This window comes from Bolinopsis microptera, chromosome 3 (genome assembly GCF_026151205.1).
Source record: "Bolinopsis microptera isolate Bmic1 chromosome 3, MBARI_Bmic_1.0, whole genome shotgun sequence".
Lineage (NCBI taxonomy): Eukaryota > Metazoa > Ctenophora > Tentaculata > Lobata > Bolinopsidae > Bolinopsis > Bolinopsis microptera.
The window spans coordinates 14742985-14761461 of NC_087074.1; the positions used below are offsets into that span (position 1 = coordinate 14742985).

Genomic DNA, 18477 nt, shown 5'->3' on the forward strand with positions numbered 1-18477 from the left:
TGCCCCTCCCCTTTTAGCGCCATCCTTAAAATTAATGTAATACAAGGATATAAAATGCAACTTGAAGGTGAATATTATCTCCTGGAGGGCTGGTGGTAGATTATGGGCTTTGTACTAATGATTATAATGATCTCATTGAAAATAAAAATTCCAAAAATTGGGGAAGGAACACTTTACATCCAATATCATGACAACAAACAATCCAGGCCTTTACCAAACAAACACTCCCTGAATGTGTATGATCTAGGAGTTTTGATCAGGTTAAGATTCAAATCAATTATTGCTGTAGGTTGCAGGGTTTTGGCAACTTTGCAACCTCTGATAGATATTATACAAGTTCGGAGCAGATCATATCGCAGTCTGCGTTTGCAGTTTGTTTGATATTATGCCAACCCCTCCAGATCGTTGCTCTGAGAAGATGCTTCAAGAATCTTACCTGGGGACCTCACTCCTCAGGCTATCATGTTCATAAACATAGAGATTAGGCGGAATGACAGGCCGGCTGAGCGCGGCCCAGTAACAAGAATCGAAACACATCCAACGCTTGATTGACGATGTCAATCCTTCGCATCTCGCCGATCTGCTTCGCTGTGGTTGCGAGAAGCATTATTGGATGCGCGCGCGACCCAGTAGTGCATCGCGCTACAAATCCGAAAACAAACGCCAATTTTCCTGTAGTACTGAACGCGAGTTCAAATAATAACGCGAGTTCAAATAATAATAAAAGTGGAGTAAAGCGTAACTTTAATAAATATCACACTTGCACGAACTTAACTGGCCAAACATGGTTTAATTGATTAGCAAAGTAGGTTGATTCACGATGTCAATCCTTTACTGGGCCGCGCTCAGCCTGTCATTCCGCCAAATCTTTATTCGGTTATTATGTTAATGAACATAATAGCCTGGGGTCCTCAGGTAATCAATCCTTCGCATCTCGCCGATCTGCATACGTGGTTGCGAGAAAATGCGCGGCGCGACCCAGTAGTGCATCGCGCTACAACAAATTATGCCTTGGGGAACATTAGCAAATATGCCAAGTGTATCGTAGTATGTCATTTAAATCAAAAATTTTGTACTACTAGCTATTGTTTTTTAGAACGTGAAATTTTTCACACTACAAAATTTGTTTTACTTTTAAAATTATTATTAAGTTTTACCTGAGGACCCCAGGCTATTATGTTCATTAACATAGCCTGGTGAGACTGAACCCTCTAATACGCGCAAGTCTCTCTAAACGGGCGCGTTTTTGCGCGTGGAATGCTGAGCGCGCAAAATATATGTTTTGTAATGTAATAATCTCATATCTGAAGACCGTTCATACGTTTTTGAAGAAGTACGTGACAGTGGCAACAAGAGAAATGTAAGTTCTAGGTGCAGTAGCGTGATACTTCATGAAGGTTCTCCTCATGTCCTTTGGTCAATTGCAATTCCGAACTTTGACGGATCAAAGGTTTCATGATTATATAACTATTATTAATTAATGAATATGATCACATAACAACTCGCCTAGCATTCCACACAAAAACGCGACCGATGTAGTTCCACCATATATTATATATGGTATATCAGTTGTGTTAAAAGCCAGAGGTCTACAGGTTGAGGTAAATATAATAAAGTGATTGACATTTCACAAAATGTTAACTTTAATAATCTAATAATTTGATTACATACATCAAAGAGAACAGTACATGATGGACTCATTCGTAAACAGTAAACTATTGACATGACAAATAGATTGACGGGAGTGCTATGGCCAGTACCAAATACACAATTCACTTATAAATATAATGATTCCTAGCTTTAAATTTACCCGGGGACCCCGGGCTTTGTGTTCTTAAACACAGTTGTCATATTAATACTTTAATATGAGACTTGAGTTTTAGTAAATATATTCAATTGATACGTTTATGAGAATTTAAAACGGGGTCCCCAGGTAATACTAATAAGACTCAATCGAATAGATATTTAAAAGATTTCGAAACCCAGTATTATCATACCTCTTACTGGGCGGCGCTTAGTCTGTCATTCCGCCGAATCTCTATTCGGCGGAACATTATAGCCTGGGGTCCCCAGGTAACATACCTCATGCAGGTCATGCATTTTCGTATAATAAAGAATGAAATTTACCGCGGACCACCGTACTGAGTTTCTACTGAACAAGGTCTACACTAAACAGTAAACAATAAACATGCGATCAAGATGTTTAATCACTCAACACTCGACCAACACGTAGGATACTTTAACACGTACTTCAAGTGACTATTTAAAATCCAACCCCAAACTAGAGTGTAGGACTAAAGCGTATGTTGAAAACCCGTACGAGAAACTAGACCAACATCCTTATTATATATTTGTCATAACCCCTGGTCATAAAACCAAAACATATCAGAATAATTTTTCATCAATTAGGCTTATTTGACGTTCATAAAGCTCAATAACATTAACAACCGAACACAAGTTTTCAAGTTCCAACTTGAATTGCTTCAAGAGTTTGTTGGCCTATTCTTGCTGCAAGGAGAGTTCTTCGCTCTAAAGGTATGTCTTGAGGACTGTCGTGATGATGGCTAATACTCTGTCCACACTCTTGTACTTCTGAAGACTCTGTAAGTGTAACAAACGGGTGTCGGCGGAGGCTGCAGATTCAAGGAAAGGAGCGTTGAACCAAGCTCTTAAGTAAACGAAGACAACAACGTGAGCCATCTTCTGCACGTCTCTCTTCTTCGTCCAGTGAAGTGGTATCTAGTGAAGTAGAATCATTTTCATAATGTATATGGACTTAGCCATCCATCTGACATGGTGGTCAGCTCCAGGTCTTTGTATCTGGAAGACGCATCCTTTCTTCATCTCTATGCTTTCTCCATGGATAAGTTTAGCTCTAGTAATTCCTTTTATTCTCCTGGGCTGGTTGTTGAGTTGACGGATTTGAGTAATGAAGGATAGAAGATCTTCCGTTCCTGTTGCAAGTAGGGATATCAGGAAGGACAATGTTCTGCAGATTGAGATCTTCCCAGGAGGTCTTCATGATCTTAAAAAGGGTTACTTCAAGTGATGTTGTGTCACCGAACAGTTGCTTAGAGGCAGATCCTCTTACAAGATCCGCCTCAAGGACGTGATGTCTGCAAGCCATCAAGAGGATCTGTCGATTGAGGAGCGGCTGAAAAGTAGGACATGCTCCTTTGTGGACTCCAGTATTTTATGATGTCGTATCAAATTCATCGGCTATTATTTTATCTGCTAGGCTTCGGTCGTCGAATCTTCTTCACTTTCTCTGCCTCTTGCTAGTTCCTGTAGAGTCACTTGTCTTACAGATTGCAAGTATGTTTACTTTCCTAAATCATCCGAGGTCTGCTAGAAGTTTTCTGTCGAAATTTATCTGTTTGACATTGGAGGAAAAGTCTCCTTTGATCTTTGCTGCTTGCTCTGATCGGACTGAGGCTCTGTGACAACGTGCAGTGGACTTTAAGAGGGATTAACAGCTTCATATCCCCGTGTCTCCACCGAGCAGTGAGATGCAGTGTCTCCTCAAACCGTCACTGAGGGAAAGAAAATAAGATTCTACGTGTGAAAATGAGAGAAAATGTCCAACTTCCAACCAAGGAGACGACAGTAAATTATTAACAAAGCTGATTTATTTTTAATTAAAGATGACCATGCAAAAAGGCTTTTAATTTTAACAACCAGGATTTAAGCCAGGCAGGATAGCTTTTAATAGTGAATACCTGATTTCGAGAGATACAACTGCAGCCAAGACCGATATCAAGACGAAGGAACTCCGCAAATTTCTGGCCAAAAATATATCGTCTTTGTTTATTGCAGATCCCCTCCTGAAAGAATAAGTGTTCGTTTAGAATCTATTTAAAAACCCATTCATTTGGGCTAATAGCATCGATCGGAACTTTAATAACTGTAATGATATCCCAGTTATTTTTTACTGATCTTCTTTGTAGACTTATCAGAACTTGGGGATAGGGCAAATGAGATTAATAATTCATTGTTTGTGACAGAATAAGCCTATATAATATTTATACTCAGAACTTCTCTGACATACGCTGCGACAATCTGGCTCAATGGTGTGTCCAAAATAAAAAGCATAATTGAACAATCCTAACAGCGGAGAAATGATAATCTTAACAGGAGATAAAAAAGTGGAGACATTAGTCAGTCTGAGAGCAGAATGAGGAAACCGTTACAAGTACCGTGCTATCAACTCAGGTCTGCCTTTTCTGATTTGATGACCATCCTACTACTCACTAAATCGGTATCTCAGCAACGCACCGAAGATACTACCTGCCATGATTATTGAGTCTAGAAAACTCTATTCACAGGTTAGTCAGGTAGTGGCTTACATTCTGATGACATCTCTTTTTGGAGGTTTTCCGACTCTCAGACCACCTAGTTGAGTGTGTACCACAACCTGCACCATGCCCAAAAGTCCGGAAGCCCTGGACCTATGTGACAAGCCTGCCCCTGAACAAAAACAAATCCTAAGCAGCGTACAGCAGCTAGAGAATATTCTCATAGGGGGGGGGGGGGGGGGAACGTAGAATAAAGTAGAATAAAGTAGAATAAAGTAGAGTAGAATTCTACGTTGCCCCCCCCCCCCTCTCATAACAGGAGGGTTACCATCGACTTCTGAGTTCTGGAATCTGGACCAGCTCTGGTCAGTGGGCATAAGTTGGGTCTTATACCAACGTCGTGTCTTATTTTAGAGGGTTGTTGCTTTGCAGATGGCATACTGTGGCGAAGATATTATAGTATTATATCTCGGTCATATGAGAAACCAGAATTCTCATTTTTTTCAGGACAAATGTAATGCGATTGAATTATTTCGATTGGGCACTCAGTGACTGAGCTATTAGGACTTTTGCCCCCCTCCCCCCTGTATATTTATCCTTGCTTGGCGACACAAAATTACACCGAGACTGAAATATCAGACTGACTTATAAGTTGTTACCAGCAACTTTCGATTGAGGCGATATTAATTTGGGCCGGGGTTCAAAGCTTTACTGTACATACATCTTCAAGGGGAACAACTAGTCTTTCAGTTTTCGAATAGTTATTTAATTGCGTAACTGAAGGAAAGATCACTTTACCGTATGCACTTGAAAATTCACGTAACTTATAACTTAGGAACATATCGAAGTTCCGGTGTCGTGTAGAGTGATTTATATCTATTGTGTCAGAATAAAGCTGGCAGACGTGCCAGTACATTATACAAATTCTAAACACTATAATTACAGTTGAATAGAATGTATGATGTTCAGAGCTGCGTATAAGTGTCATCTTAGAATATATGCTATAACTCTGGTTTATTACAGTAGCTGGCATTTGCCGAAAAGATTACAGATTTCAGTAACACACTAACATGTAAATATGCCTGTTTAGAGAGATTTTCTCAAAACCCGTCTCAAATACCAAAGGCAAAACTATTAGTAGCACCATTAGCTTTAAACCCATCTGGGGATAGCACTAATTTATATAATATTATAATATCGAGCAGGAAGGCTCAAGGCGGGAGGGGTTATGTTGTTTTTGCTCACAACATCAGTTATCAGTATGATACGATTCTACGCCTATCGAGAACTGAGATATGGACAGTATGGCGGAGATTCTTGAAAAACCGCCAACTTTAACAAACTAAGGTTTAACTTATAATAGCTTTGCTCGGACATCAAAGCCGCACTAAGTCAAGTATCATTATGGAACCGGATTTAAAGCGAATAGAATCCCACATTTCGCCTTTTAAACAAACAAATAGCATTAATAAGAGCTATTGGTCGATGTTTGCTTCTTCTTAGTAAAATCCCTCACTTTCGAATAGTCCTTAAACCTTGGTGAGCTAAACAAAACACTAGGGACATTATGATGTACGCCTAATCTTCAACTCAAAAGTCACAGTAAACTATTGGGACCAGAATACAGTAGTTTATTTATCTGACCGTAAGGCGTAACACCAAAAGCGGTTCATCCCAGTTTATTGACTAAACCAATTTGTCCGTTTCGCAGTATAGTATAGTACTTTTACTTTCACACTCTCTCACACTCTTTGTTCACTAAATAAGTAAGATTATACGTCACGTACAGTACGTGATCACGTTATGATTGTTAAACCGAGACGATACGTCATAATCATATAAAAGGAACTGCGGTGCGCGCGCTTAACGTACCTCGAAAAATGTTTGAGCGTGGGTCCTTTTTTTATCTAAAGGTGACATATTTGCTAGTTTTTTAGAAAATTAACCATAATTTGTCCCGTTAATCGTCACTACTTATTACTAAGAGGTGTCACGTCACTAAAAAATTTATTACAAATACACCAAAGGGCCCTGTATAGCTAGACACATTCCCTGACTCGTAATTACACTGACTGTTAACTATATCACGTGACATGCATTCAAACTCTCTTATTTAGACATGCCGTAAACATATTAAGCACCCACTGTATTAACCCAACATTCTCGGGCAGTATCGAGATAGCCCGACCACTGTCCGCGGACAACTGTCCGCGGTCAGTTGTCCGCAGACACCTGTCTACCAGATCATATTACTGTATAATAACAGTATCCCCTGAATCAAGCAGGGTTCACATCATCCCCTGAATCATTGAATCGAGCAGGGTTCACATCATCCCCTGAATCAAGCAGGGTTCACATCATCCCCTGAGTCAAGCAGGGTTCACATCATCGCACGCGAATTTCAATCAGCGGTGGTGTCAAGGCTTATTAAACGATTAAGCAACCTTACGAGATCAGTTCACATCATGCAATATATAAAGAATAACTATTATCAGACTGCATCAATCATTTCTATAATCAACTCCTTCTTGAACAACTACAACTATGGTCTCAGAGAAAACGAAACGGATGAACTCAGCCCTACTCTGCGAACAGCAGTTGTATGAAGGTCTTGAGAGCGAGCTTCTGTCCAGAGAGGATGCTGTCTGTTCTGATATTCTTGTACTTCTTGCAGGGGGAGCAGCGCCATATCAGGCCATCTGGAGACTTCGAGGACGAGGAGGGAACCAGGGACATAGATGCATTACACCCAGAACAGGACATGGAGCTCTTTAGGAGGTTTTTCTGGAATAGGAAGTCTCGAGGGAGGCGGTGGGTCCATTAATTTCGTCCATTAGACAGAAGAGTACCATGTCAGGAATTGGAATAGTTGTCGTTGTTGATGATGGCAACTGATAATACTTCACCAAAAACGAACGACTTATATACCACATTTTAATCGTAATCATTTATTTCATTGAGCAATCAATATTATTAGTAACTAATTATATCCGAGAGACCACATTTGAATCTATTTTGAACTATTCACAAACACCTGTTTGCTTGATTCAGGGGATACTGTTATTATACAGTCTGCGGACAACTGTCCGCGGACAGTGGTCGGGCTATCTCGATACTGCCCATTCTCGGAAGTTTTAAACATTTGTGGTTAGGTACTATAATGTTCAAAACGCCCCAGTTTGAAAACTTAATTACTTAGCTGCCCTATCGGTATTCCTTGGTCTACATTATTGTACTAGATTGGATAAATATTACAATTAAAATGACCTTCGGGACGTTATAATATCTCGTAATACCCCTGGTTTCTCACCATGATAACGCCAACCAACAAAATATCAATTTTTCTATTGTTCACCAACCTTCGTTTTGGAGAGTTAAGAACACGCTCCTTGCATCTTCTGAAGTTGTGGTGTTGTGCCCTGCGGAATGGGATTATGATAACAACACAAAATTAGGAATATTTTGGAGTGTATCGTATCAGCACATTAATGTAAACTTAAATTTTTTAGAATTGCAGTAATTGTATACATCTGTTGTTATTACACATTTATTTGATAAATATATTGTATAGCCAGATTTCTCTGCTTTAACATTTAGAAAGAACTAGAGCATATGTGACACTTTCTGTAATGTTGCATCAGTTGATGAGAATCTCGCAAAATCCTGTTAATAGCAGGATTTCTTTAATTAATATCCCGGGAAAGCTAGACATAGTACCACTGGTGTCCTTACTTGAGAATGAAGCAGAAGAGTGTCCCAGGGTGATAATCTTCGAAAACTCGTTGGTTGACTGCGGATATAGATATTTAGAATTCATGCAGGTAAAAATGGTTATTTGCCAGCATATATACAATTAATATGATTGATTGTGCACATACTTAAGGGGGGGGGGGACAATGGATATTTTTTTGTGAAACTTGATTTCGAGATAGCAGTTGACCAACAAACTAGGACCAGTGACCAAACTTTTGAGGGGGTCCCGGACCCCAACCGCCAAACTGTGCCCGCGGGGCAGCCACGCCCATATTTGGTTCAAATTAGGCCCAATTTAGCCAAATACCCTGAGCATGCCCAAAACCCAGATTTTAGGTGCTCTACTTGTAGCTAGTGGTCTCCTGAACTCGTATATGAAATTTCATCAAGATTGGACAAAAAATGACTGAGTTATGGGCCAAAAACCATATGCCCATATTTGGGCATACGCACCAAATTTGGTAGATTTCGTCCCATAAATTGGGCAAATATCAATATTTTTGATTGAAACTTACTTTATAAGAAAGGTAAGCCTAAACTACATATTCTCTGTAAGTTATAGCTTTATATCTGGTTAAATGTGGATACTAAGGCGAAAAAACCACAAAAAATGAACTAAATTGCCTGTATCTTGGATCGCGATATTCGCGGAATTGATCTCATTAAAATTGTAACAACTCAATCAGTTTTCAAAATTTTTCCATGAAATTTTGGGAATCGACTCGAAATCGCATTTCCACCTTATTTTGAGAACAGATTTTTGATTTAGGCCTCCAAAAAAATTTGGCGGCCAAATTCCAAAATTCTCCCGGAAAAATTCAGAATTTGGCCGCCAAATTTTTTTTGAGTCCTAAATCAAAAATTCGTTCTCAAAATAAGGTGGAAATGCGACTTCGAGTCGATTCCGAAAATTTCATGGAAAAATATTGAAAACTGATTGAGTTGTTACAATTTTAATGAGATCAATTCCGCGAATATCGCGAACCAAGATACAGGCAATTTAGTTCATTTTTTGTGGTCTTTTCGCCTTAGTATCCACATTTAAACAGATATAAAGCTATGACTTACAGAGAATATGTAGTTTAGGCTTACCTTTCTTATAAAGTAAGTTTCATTCAAAAATATTGATATTTGCTCAATTTATGGGACGAAATCTACCAAATTTGGTGGGTATGCCCAAATATGGGCATATGGGTTTGGCCCATAAATAACTCAGTCATTTTTTGTCCAATCTTGATGAAATTTCATATACGAGTTCAGGAGACCACTAGCTACAAGTAGAGCACCTAAAATTTGGGTTTTGGGCATGTTGAGGGTATTTGGCTAAATTGGGCCTAATTTGGACCAAATATGGGCGTGGCTGCCCCGCGGGCACCGTTTGGCGGTTGGGGTCCGGGACCCCCTCAAAAGTTCGGTCACTGGTCCTAGTTTGTTGGTCAACTACTATCTCGAAATCAAGTTTCACAAAAAAATATCCATTGTCCCCCCCCCTTAAATAATTCATTTTATGGCCACATGTTTAGCTTATATGGGATATAAAATATTGAAGACTGACATAACCATTTAACTTGTTCATACTTAAACTTGTTAAACTGTTGTTTAAAAATTTCTTTTTGTGCCGGATTATCAGCATTTAAACCATCTACCGACTTAACTAAAGTTAACTGTGTACGGAACTCATTATTTACCAATTACCAGTGACATTTTCTTAATTTCAGGCACTCAAAAAGGATCCGAGGAAAATTAGTCTTGTTGAAGTATTTCACTCCCAGATACCAGACAGTAAACAGGAAGAAATAGCGGCTGATCTAATGAATATCAATGGGCGTATCAAATTCGTCATAGCTACAAGTGCCTTATCTATGGGATTTGATGCAGCAGGTATGTACTATGTTTGGCACCAAGTATATCGAAGACTATTTTAAACACCTTTAAACAGTCTATTTCAAACAAATGGATTCTCTGTGTTAAACACGGTTAATAGTAAATTTGATAAAAATGTATATTCTTTAGGGATCCAATACGTCATCCATTCGAAAATGGCTCGTACGGCAGAGGATTTCATCCAGATGATTGGTGGGTAATGTGAAACAATTAAGTTATTTGTAATAATTTTATAGAGCGCTCTGCACATATACCTCTATTAAAGGTTTAACGAGCTTAATTGTCTTAAACGTTGCTTTTTAATCTCAGGTCGGGCTGGGAGAAGTGCAAATCTAAAGGCGATATGTATTGTATTTACGCACAACAAGACCAGGGATATGGACGGAGAGTGTCTTATGTACCGCGACCAGAATGGAACTTGCCGTAGGATAATACTTTCTGGTACCTTTAAAGGTAAAACAGCTCCACGTAGTCCTACAATTGAAAAAGTAATTCAATATCCTTTATTAGTTGGCAAATACTTTAAGTTCTCCAACGGCATTTGAAATCACAAATTTTAGCCATTTCAATGCGATGACATAAATGTCATCAGGGGTACTCAAGCTGCATGACAACGTTTATAACGATACTTGCTGCGATGTTTGCAGACCTTCCCAAGACCCACTCATTCAAAGACTCCGGGAACGGAATAACAAGCAGAGGAGGTCGGATGTAGACATGCGTGAGTACTGAGTACTTAGTACCGAATGTTTTAAATCACATGTAATATTTGTAACGTTCATGCCTAAACTGTGCTTTTTTGCTTTTATCGAAAAGTAATGATAACAACAACAACAATTTAACTTTGTGCTCCTGCGAGTGGTGAAGAATCAGCAATATCAGTCATAATATTTCCAGAACCTAGACGCACAGTGACGAAAGAAGATAGGGAGTTCTTTGCAAAAGCGTTAGCATGCCAGCTGACGTCCTATAGTGACAACAGACCCTTTCTGGACTGTGAACTCACGGAAGGAGTCATTAAACTTCTCACAAATGAATGCGGACATATTTTTAATTTGGAAGATATTGAAGGAATCGTGCCAGGACTGAGTGACAGGGTGAAGAGGGACATACTAGTTATAACTAACGATATATTTTAAGTAACCTCGTCTCAATTTTCGTTTATGGACACGTTCATTTGAGTTTGAGGATATTGGTAAATATAAGTGACCCTATTAAAAGGCACAGTGTAGTTGACTTTGTCACACTATGAAATTACACAAACCCTTGATGGTTAGGATAATCGTCTCATCCTCTAGGTTAACTTTGTCACATAACGATATCTTAATCAGGTGATAAGATATCGCTTAAATACGGCCGGCACGGAAATGGTTACATTGTCACCTTTTAAACATGTGACGGAGTAAATATGGACCCCTTGCTGCCGTTTTTGACCAAATTTTTGAGTGTCCAGTTGATTGGATGGGTACATATGACTATTACCTACATATTTGACAACTTTTTTCGTTAGATGGTGCACTCAGGTTTACTCTGTCACACATTTAAGAAAATATGTAAAGAATGTTTAGGGCACCCTGACAAGCAATGCTGAGTAGTGTAGGTTTATTTGATGGCCTGGAAGTGCTAGGAATTGTTATTATATCATATAGTCGTAAGGGATTAAAATACAGAAGGCACAAACACGTTTACTTTGTCACATAATCTTGATGATATCTGAACATGTGTGAAATTGAACAAATAATGATATACCAGCTTAAACCCCTTATATTACGCACTATGGATCAAACAACACTGCTAGTGCTAGTACCATGCACCAGTCACACAAATCATTATCGGGTGGTGATATGTTAACAGTGTCACAATTAAACTACCGCAACATGATCAAAAATAGGGTAATTTCGTCACAAAAAAATATTATAACTCTGTTAGCTCCTTGCTGGCAAAATCACTAGTTTATCGACAATTTGTTGATGATAAAGTTACATAGTATTCTAATAGAGGTGTAGTTCTTCAAAATAGGGGCAAGACATGTTTACTTTGTCACATCAGTTATTATAAGAGTTAGGTAATCGTCATCAGATTAACAGATCTTTTTCGTAGTTTGGATCGATTTATATAGGCAATAAAGCACCCTATGACAATTTTAACACACTATCTTGAAATTGTTGGGGCAGGAAAAGTTAATTTTGTCACATTTTTAGTGACTTTGACAAATTTAACCTAAAATTGTTAAACTTGAGCTCTGATGTTCTGGACAATATTCTACCAATTTTTTTTCTTAAAGAATGTTGAATTCTAATAGAGTTATAGAATATATAGATCTTCAAAATAGGGGCAAGACATGTTTACTTTGTCACATCAGTTATTATAAGAGTTATTATAAGAGACTATTTCATTCTATAATCATGGTTTTTAACCTATTTACGATTTCGTATCATTTTTTGTGACAATGTAAACATCAACTGATCTTAACTTGCATCAACTACATTGTCATCATATAAAGTTTTCCCGCCATTCAAACCAAAATCAGATATAAATAATTCGCCCAAAATTTAAAATTCCATATATTGTGACAGAATTAACCTTATTTCCCAATAACCAAGTGCCTGTATTAGCTAACTATTCGAAAAAAACATATTTTAGGGCTATGATTGGTAGATCAACCATCAAATAATGAGTTAAAAGGGTTTTGAGGACACCTCACAGTAGAATAGAGGTATGGTATTCTGAGTGTGACAAAGTTTCCCGAATATTGCCTTGTAACCGTTCGATCCGTGCCCTTTAACCAATGTTGTATCATAATTGTTAGATTGACCTAATCTACTATATTTCAGACCAAGGAATGATAATTAGACAACTGCAGTTAACTAAGTCACACAAAATGTGACATTTGAAACATTATAGTGCCTAACAACAATAGATTTTCTTTCTGAGCAGTGCATATGGGAGTATGGGTTACGTGGCTAATGTTCAGAACTTCTGAACGTGATAGGTTAATAAATGCCCAAATTAAGCCACTATCGTCGAAAACGCTATTATTTTTGTTTACCAATATCCTCAAACTCAAATGAACGTGTCCATATCGCAAAATAGCGGAGACCTAATCATGAGTCAACCGGTGAATTACACATTTGTTTGGATATATTATAAATCATATGTTCAAATTGAATGTATACTTACTTAATGGTAATTAATTAAATAAGACATTTTGGAGAAACTATTTAGATTGAGGATTTTAGATTAAGTTCAAATAATATATTAAATCTTGTATGCTCAAATACGTTGAGCCCAAATTCTGCACAGTACGTTTTTTACAGTGTTATTAAAGTCTATTTCTGGCAACAGGGGTATGGATCCTTTGTTTACCTTTGATACATTTTCAGTTCGGTCCATAAATTAAAACTTGATTACTACCTTGAGTTAACATATTTGTGTAATGTATAGTGTATACTGCACTGTATATTATATAAATATAATACAATTGATTAATATAGAAGATTTCAATAGAAAAAGGTTCAGGTATTTAAATAAGAAAGAAATGTGTTATAATTCTTAAATTCGTAAAATTATGAACTTACATAGTGTTGTGACAGTAAGCGGAGTAGTCTAGAAGCTTTCTTGAGGTTGTCTTGTGTATACTGTACTCGTTGAACAGAATTCAGCTGAAATAGAAAGAGGGTTAAACTGAGTAGAATAATAATGCGTTGATAAAGACGTTGATAGTTGATAAACCTGATTGTTCCACTGTACAAATATGCAAAAACATACATTTTGACGACGGAATCTCGTCGAACCATAGTAAATACAGTTATATGCCATCTGCAAAGCTACAGTAAAATGTAAAACACGGCGGAGCTATTGAGGCCAACGTATACCAACTGATGTTTGGCCCGCCCTTATTATATACATTCATCAAGTACCAACTCACGATAAACAACGCGACTAAATGATCACAATATTTAACTATGAAGTGGACACCTTATTCGCCCGGAATATAGTTGTTGAATGTACGGGGCAGATTTAAGCGCCAAATATTGCGTGTAAATAATTGTATGTACATTATATGACACACCTTGGTAAAGCGGATTAGTTAGTATGCTTGCTTATAGCCTTTTATGAACGATATTCCACTCATGTCCTGTTTACGTCTGTAACTATGGCGACGGGGACGGGTTACTAAGGAGAATTATGCAATTATATCATATATGAAGGAGAAGGTTGGACAGTGTTGCCAAGTTGGGCTGGGTTTAGATGTTAGAGTGATTACAACGATTTTAGGATCAAGTTCATTTTTATTCATTTCGTTCATTTCATGAACCAAGGGATTATTTGGCACTTCTGAGAGACTGAACATGTTAGTTCACATGCCCATTGCCCCTCTACCATAACAGATCAATTTTAAGTCAGTCCAGGCATAACTACTGCCCAAAAGCCTGTTCCAAATTTGTCTCAATCCAGTTCCAAAATCTCAACTACTCTGAAACCAAAATGGGACATTGCCCTTAGAGCCCTTTCTGAGCATGCTAGAGCCTCCAAACTTTTCAGGAATACTCCTAGTATCAATACCAATCGATTCTGATTGATTTCAACTCATTTCAGGCGATTTTATGGAAAGTTCATTTTTGTTCATTTCGTTCATTTCATGAACCAGGGGATCATTTGGCACTTCTGATCAGTGACTGAACATGTTAGTTCCCATGCCCCTTATACCAGATCAATTTTAAGTCAGTCCAGGCATAACTACTGCCCCAAAAGCCTGTTCCAAATTTGTCTCAATTCTGTCTTACTGTTCCAAAATATCGGATTCATGAACTCTTAGGTTTACTATTCTGTGTGTGTGTGTGTGTGACTGTGAGTGTAACCACTATAATTAGCATTGCTTCGATTGAAGCACGGTTAGAGCCGCGCGCACGTGTAGACGGTGGAGTTACTGGGCACAGTAACCCTCAGACTGGGTGGCGCCCAGCCTTTCATTTCACCGAATGTCTATGTTAATGATAATTATAGCCTGGGGTCGCCAGTAACAGGAAAGTGTGGAGTATTGGTTATATGTGTGAGTAAGGGCCAATTGTAAACATGTAGGTGGACAAATATTTGTTATGACTAACGATATAATCTGCCGTACACATTAAGAGATTGTAACAATTACCCTCAATTTAACATGTTACCTGATTAAGAGATAATCTATGCTATGTATAGGTCACGTTCCCTGATTTCTAAAGCCGCTCTCAATTACTATCTGTAATTTGACCCTGGAAATGTAACTAATTGAACAAATGGCAGATAATATTAATGATAAAATATAATATCGAGCTTGGAGGGGTTAATCAAAAGAAGCTATCAAATAAAGTGAATTGTTAAATGAATGTACTTAATTTAAAAAATAAAATAACAACCTTTATCCTATAAGTATAATATAATATGAAGATCGTCGAGCTTTGAGAACTGAGAAGTGAAGAAGTCTACCATCTTGCAGATGAAACTATATGAAACACAATCGAGTTTATGAATTAATTCTTCGATTTATCGATCCGCTCGTCTTAATATTATCTCTCTATCTAAAATTATCGAGTTAAGGTTTAAAAAGCAACTGTCGAAATTGTAAGTATTTCATGATAAATCATAGCTCAAGATGGCTAATCTAGTTATTCTAGCCGCCACATTAACAAATACTTAATACTTATTCATGGCAAACTCTAAACAAATAAATTGAATATTCGCATAAAATCGGAACTTTTGTCTTAGTATTATATTATATCGCTAAAACGATTAATCTGAACTTATAAAAATACGTGAGAGTCAATTTCTTACCTTGAGCGAGTCCTTCGCAATTGACGGAAGCAATCATCTCGAAGAGGGAGGGAATGGAATTCAGCTAAAATAGAAAGAGAGTTAAACTAAGTAGAATAATTATGCGCAGCTGCGTTGATAAAGACGTTGATACTTAATAAACCTGATAGTTCCACTGTGCAAATATGCAAAACCATAAATTTCGACGACGGAATCTCGTCGAACCATTTACCATGGTAAAAACAGTTATATGGCATTACATCTGCAAAGCTACAGTTCTCAAATGTAAAACACGGCGGAGCAATTGAGGCCAACATATACCCACTGACTTTTGGACCACTACACCCTATACATGTATAAAGTACCAACTCACGATAAATTATATCATATAGCAAGGAAGGCTATGTAATTTACCTAGAAAAATTTCTCAGTGAGACAGAGGAAACTATATCATGTTGTTGAGGACAGCTTCGCAGTTATATATTAATATGAAGGAGAAGGTTAGACAGTATAGCCAAGTTGGGCTGGGTTTAGAGTGATTATAACGATTTTACCGTCGAAGCTTGTTACATCTTTATACTCTCACCAGCATGGCAGCATGTGCAGTTACATCTAAAATGACTGCGTATATCGTTAAATTTATAGTTAAAGACAAGTTAAGGCCGGTACGCGTACGGTACCTTTGAAATAAATGAGACAACTGAAAACAATAAAGCTAGCAGTAAAAACATCGCTGCTGATATAAGCTACGTCATAAACCGCTAATGATAATGGTACTGAATTATTATGGTTAATTTGACACGGCAACTCGTGTATGTTCTACTTGAGACTGTCTCCGTGGTAACCAGAGTTTGAAATATTCAGATTCATCTTATATTATGCGGAAGGAGCTATCACACTCACCAGTCACCATTCTATAAGTATTAACCATGTACACGCTATTACATTTTAATTGAGCTCAAATAGTTTACACAGGGCGGTTGCCTTTTTTCCATTCAATCCTTATATAGCGAATCCGGAATCAGGGTAGAATAATAATGAACAGTGCGTTGATAAAGACGCTGATAAACCTGATTGGCCCACTACTATACATTCATCAAGTGCCAACTCACGATAAACAACGCGATCATTGATCACAACATAATATTATGTAACTATATAGTGGACACCTTATTCGGGATATATTTGTTGAATGTACAGGGGAAGATTTAAGGGCCAAACATTGAGAATGAGTGTAAACAAATGTGTACCTGAGAAAAATGTTCTGAGTGAGACTGACGAAAACTATATTATGTTATTGAGGACAGCTTTGTAGTAATATGAAGAAGAAGGTTGGACAGTGTTACCAAGTAAGGCTTGGAGTGATAATAACGATTTTACCGTAGAAGATTGTCATAAATAGCATACGTAAGGGTAACAAAGTAACAAGATTTACAACAGTTTCAAGAATTAAAATAGCAAATTATATAAAAGTGTCAAACAGTATAATTATATAAAATAAATTTAGTCAAGTGTTGCAATTGGCAGAGTACATTACAGACTACAGAGCTGAGGTAACGGAAATCGTCCACTGCTACTTATATTATATCTAACATGAAATGGCAAATAAGAATGTGAATTAAAATTTCGATTTCGATTGAACAGTAGTTTGAATTAAACAGTTGTTCGCCTAGAATTTGAGAAAAAGAACAGATGTGAGGATTAACGAGAATTTTTAAGTGTGTACGCAATTGCATGTTAAACTCCATGATTTTATATTTGGCAGTTTAAGATGGATAGATGAAGCCAAAATGAGGACGACAATGCGAGACTTTCAATAAAGAAATTACCAATATCCTATGACACCATGACATGACACCATATAAATTGTGTCAAAGAGCATTGAGCACGACTAAGGTCCCGGGTGAATGTCAACCTAATCAGGTATGAGGTAATGAGAAATAATGCTAGCTCTATGCCTTATTCTTTCTCAGAATCAGTAACACTATCTATATATATAGTGCAACTTAATGATCAGGCTTTCCGATAAAAGATATTTACCGGCAACTTTCTTAAACAATAATCACACATTGATTTATTAAGTCTATCGGTCAGAGAACAGAAAACAGGGATGTGCTACTTAAAACACACGAAATAACTGGGACCAGTGCAAATACGTAAAGTCATATTTTACCTGATTGTTAGTAGAGTCAGTTTAATTTACTCCATGTCTAATGTCTATGATAACTAGGATGAAGGATGCTTCGTTATAAAGTAAATCGTAGACGTGATTGCATTGACACTGACAGATGTACCAATAACCAAAGGTTCAAATAATCAAAAGTGAGCTAATATGTTCTTCGCAGATGGATGAATAGAGAACTAAGTGCTGCAGATTGATCATTAAATATCACAAAAGAGCGACACTAATGACTAAAAGCATTGTAAACTAACATGGTACGATAGCATGATACGATAGCACACTAGTTAGACCAAGACAAAATAGATGAAATTGCAAAAGTGAAACGGAAAATAAAAGCCAACACCACGTATAGCAAGATAATAATGTTAATTATAACGAGGATCGAGAGGTACTGAGGTAGTCATGACAATCGCAGTTTGCTAAAAACGTCGGTGAATAGTATTCTATGTCATAAACAGCCAATGATCAGCTATAATAGTACGGTTTATTTTACACGGTGACTCGTTCTACTTGAAACTGTCTCAATGGTAACAGAGTTTAAAATGTTCTTACTCTTAGTCTTAGTCTTACAGG

At 37.5% G+C, this 18477-nt stretch overlaps 1 protein-coding gene and 2 long non-coding RNA genes across 3 annotated transcripts; 1 reads left to right on the top strand and 2 right to left on the bottom strand.

Annotated features, from left to right (window-relative positions):
- Positions 1-1949: 1949 nt before the first annotated feature.
- Positions 1950-13585, bottom strand: LOC134812836 (uncharacterized). The gene is made up of 5 exons (XR_010159967.1): positions 13511-13585; positions 8028-8085; positions 7655-7714; positions 3720-3824; positions 1950-3533 (listed from the first exon to the last, which is right to left on the bottom strand). It is a non-coding gene; the product is annotated as an uncharacterized LOC134812836 (long non-coding RNA).
- Positions 8111-11084, top strand: LOC134812382 (recQ-like DNA helicase BLM). Its single transcript, XM_063819778.1, has 6 exons — positions 8111-8116; positions 9767-9929; positions 10062-10124; positions 10242-10385; positions 10525-10653; positions 10830-11084. Exons 1-6 carry the CDS (start codon positions 8111-8113, stop codon positions 11069-11071), a joined length of 747 nt encoding a protein of 248 aa, XP_063675848.1. The 3' UTR covers positions 11072-11084.
- Positions 13586-13609: 24 nt separating the features above from the next.
- Positions 13610-16186, bottom strand: LOC134812837 (uncharacterized). The gene is made up of 3 exons (XR_010159968.1): positions 15744-16186; positions 15329-15490; positions 13610-15184 (listed from the first exon to the last, which is right to left on the bottom strand). It is a non-coding gene; the product is annotated as an uncharacterized LOC134812837 (long non-coding RNA).
- Between the last annotated feature and the right edge of the window lie 2291 nt (positions 16187-18477).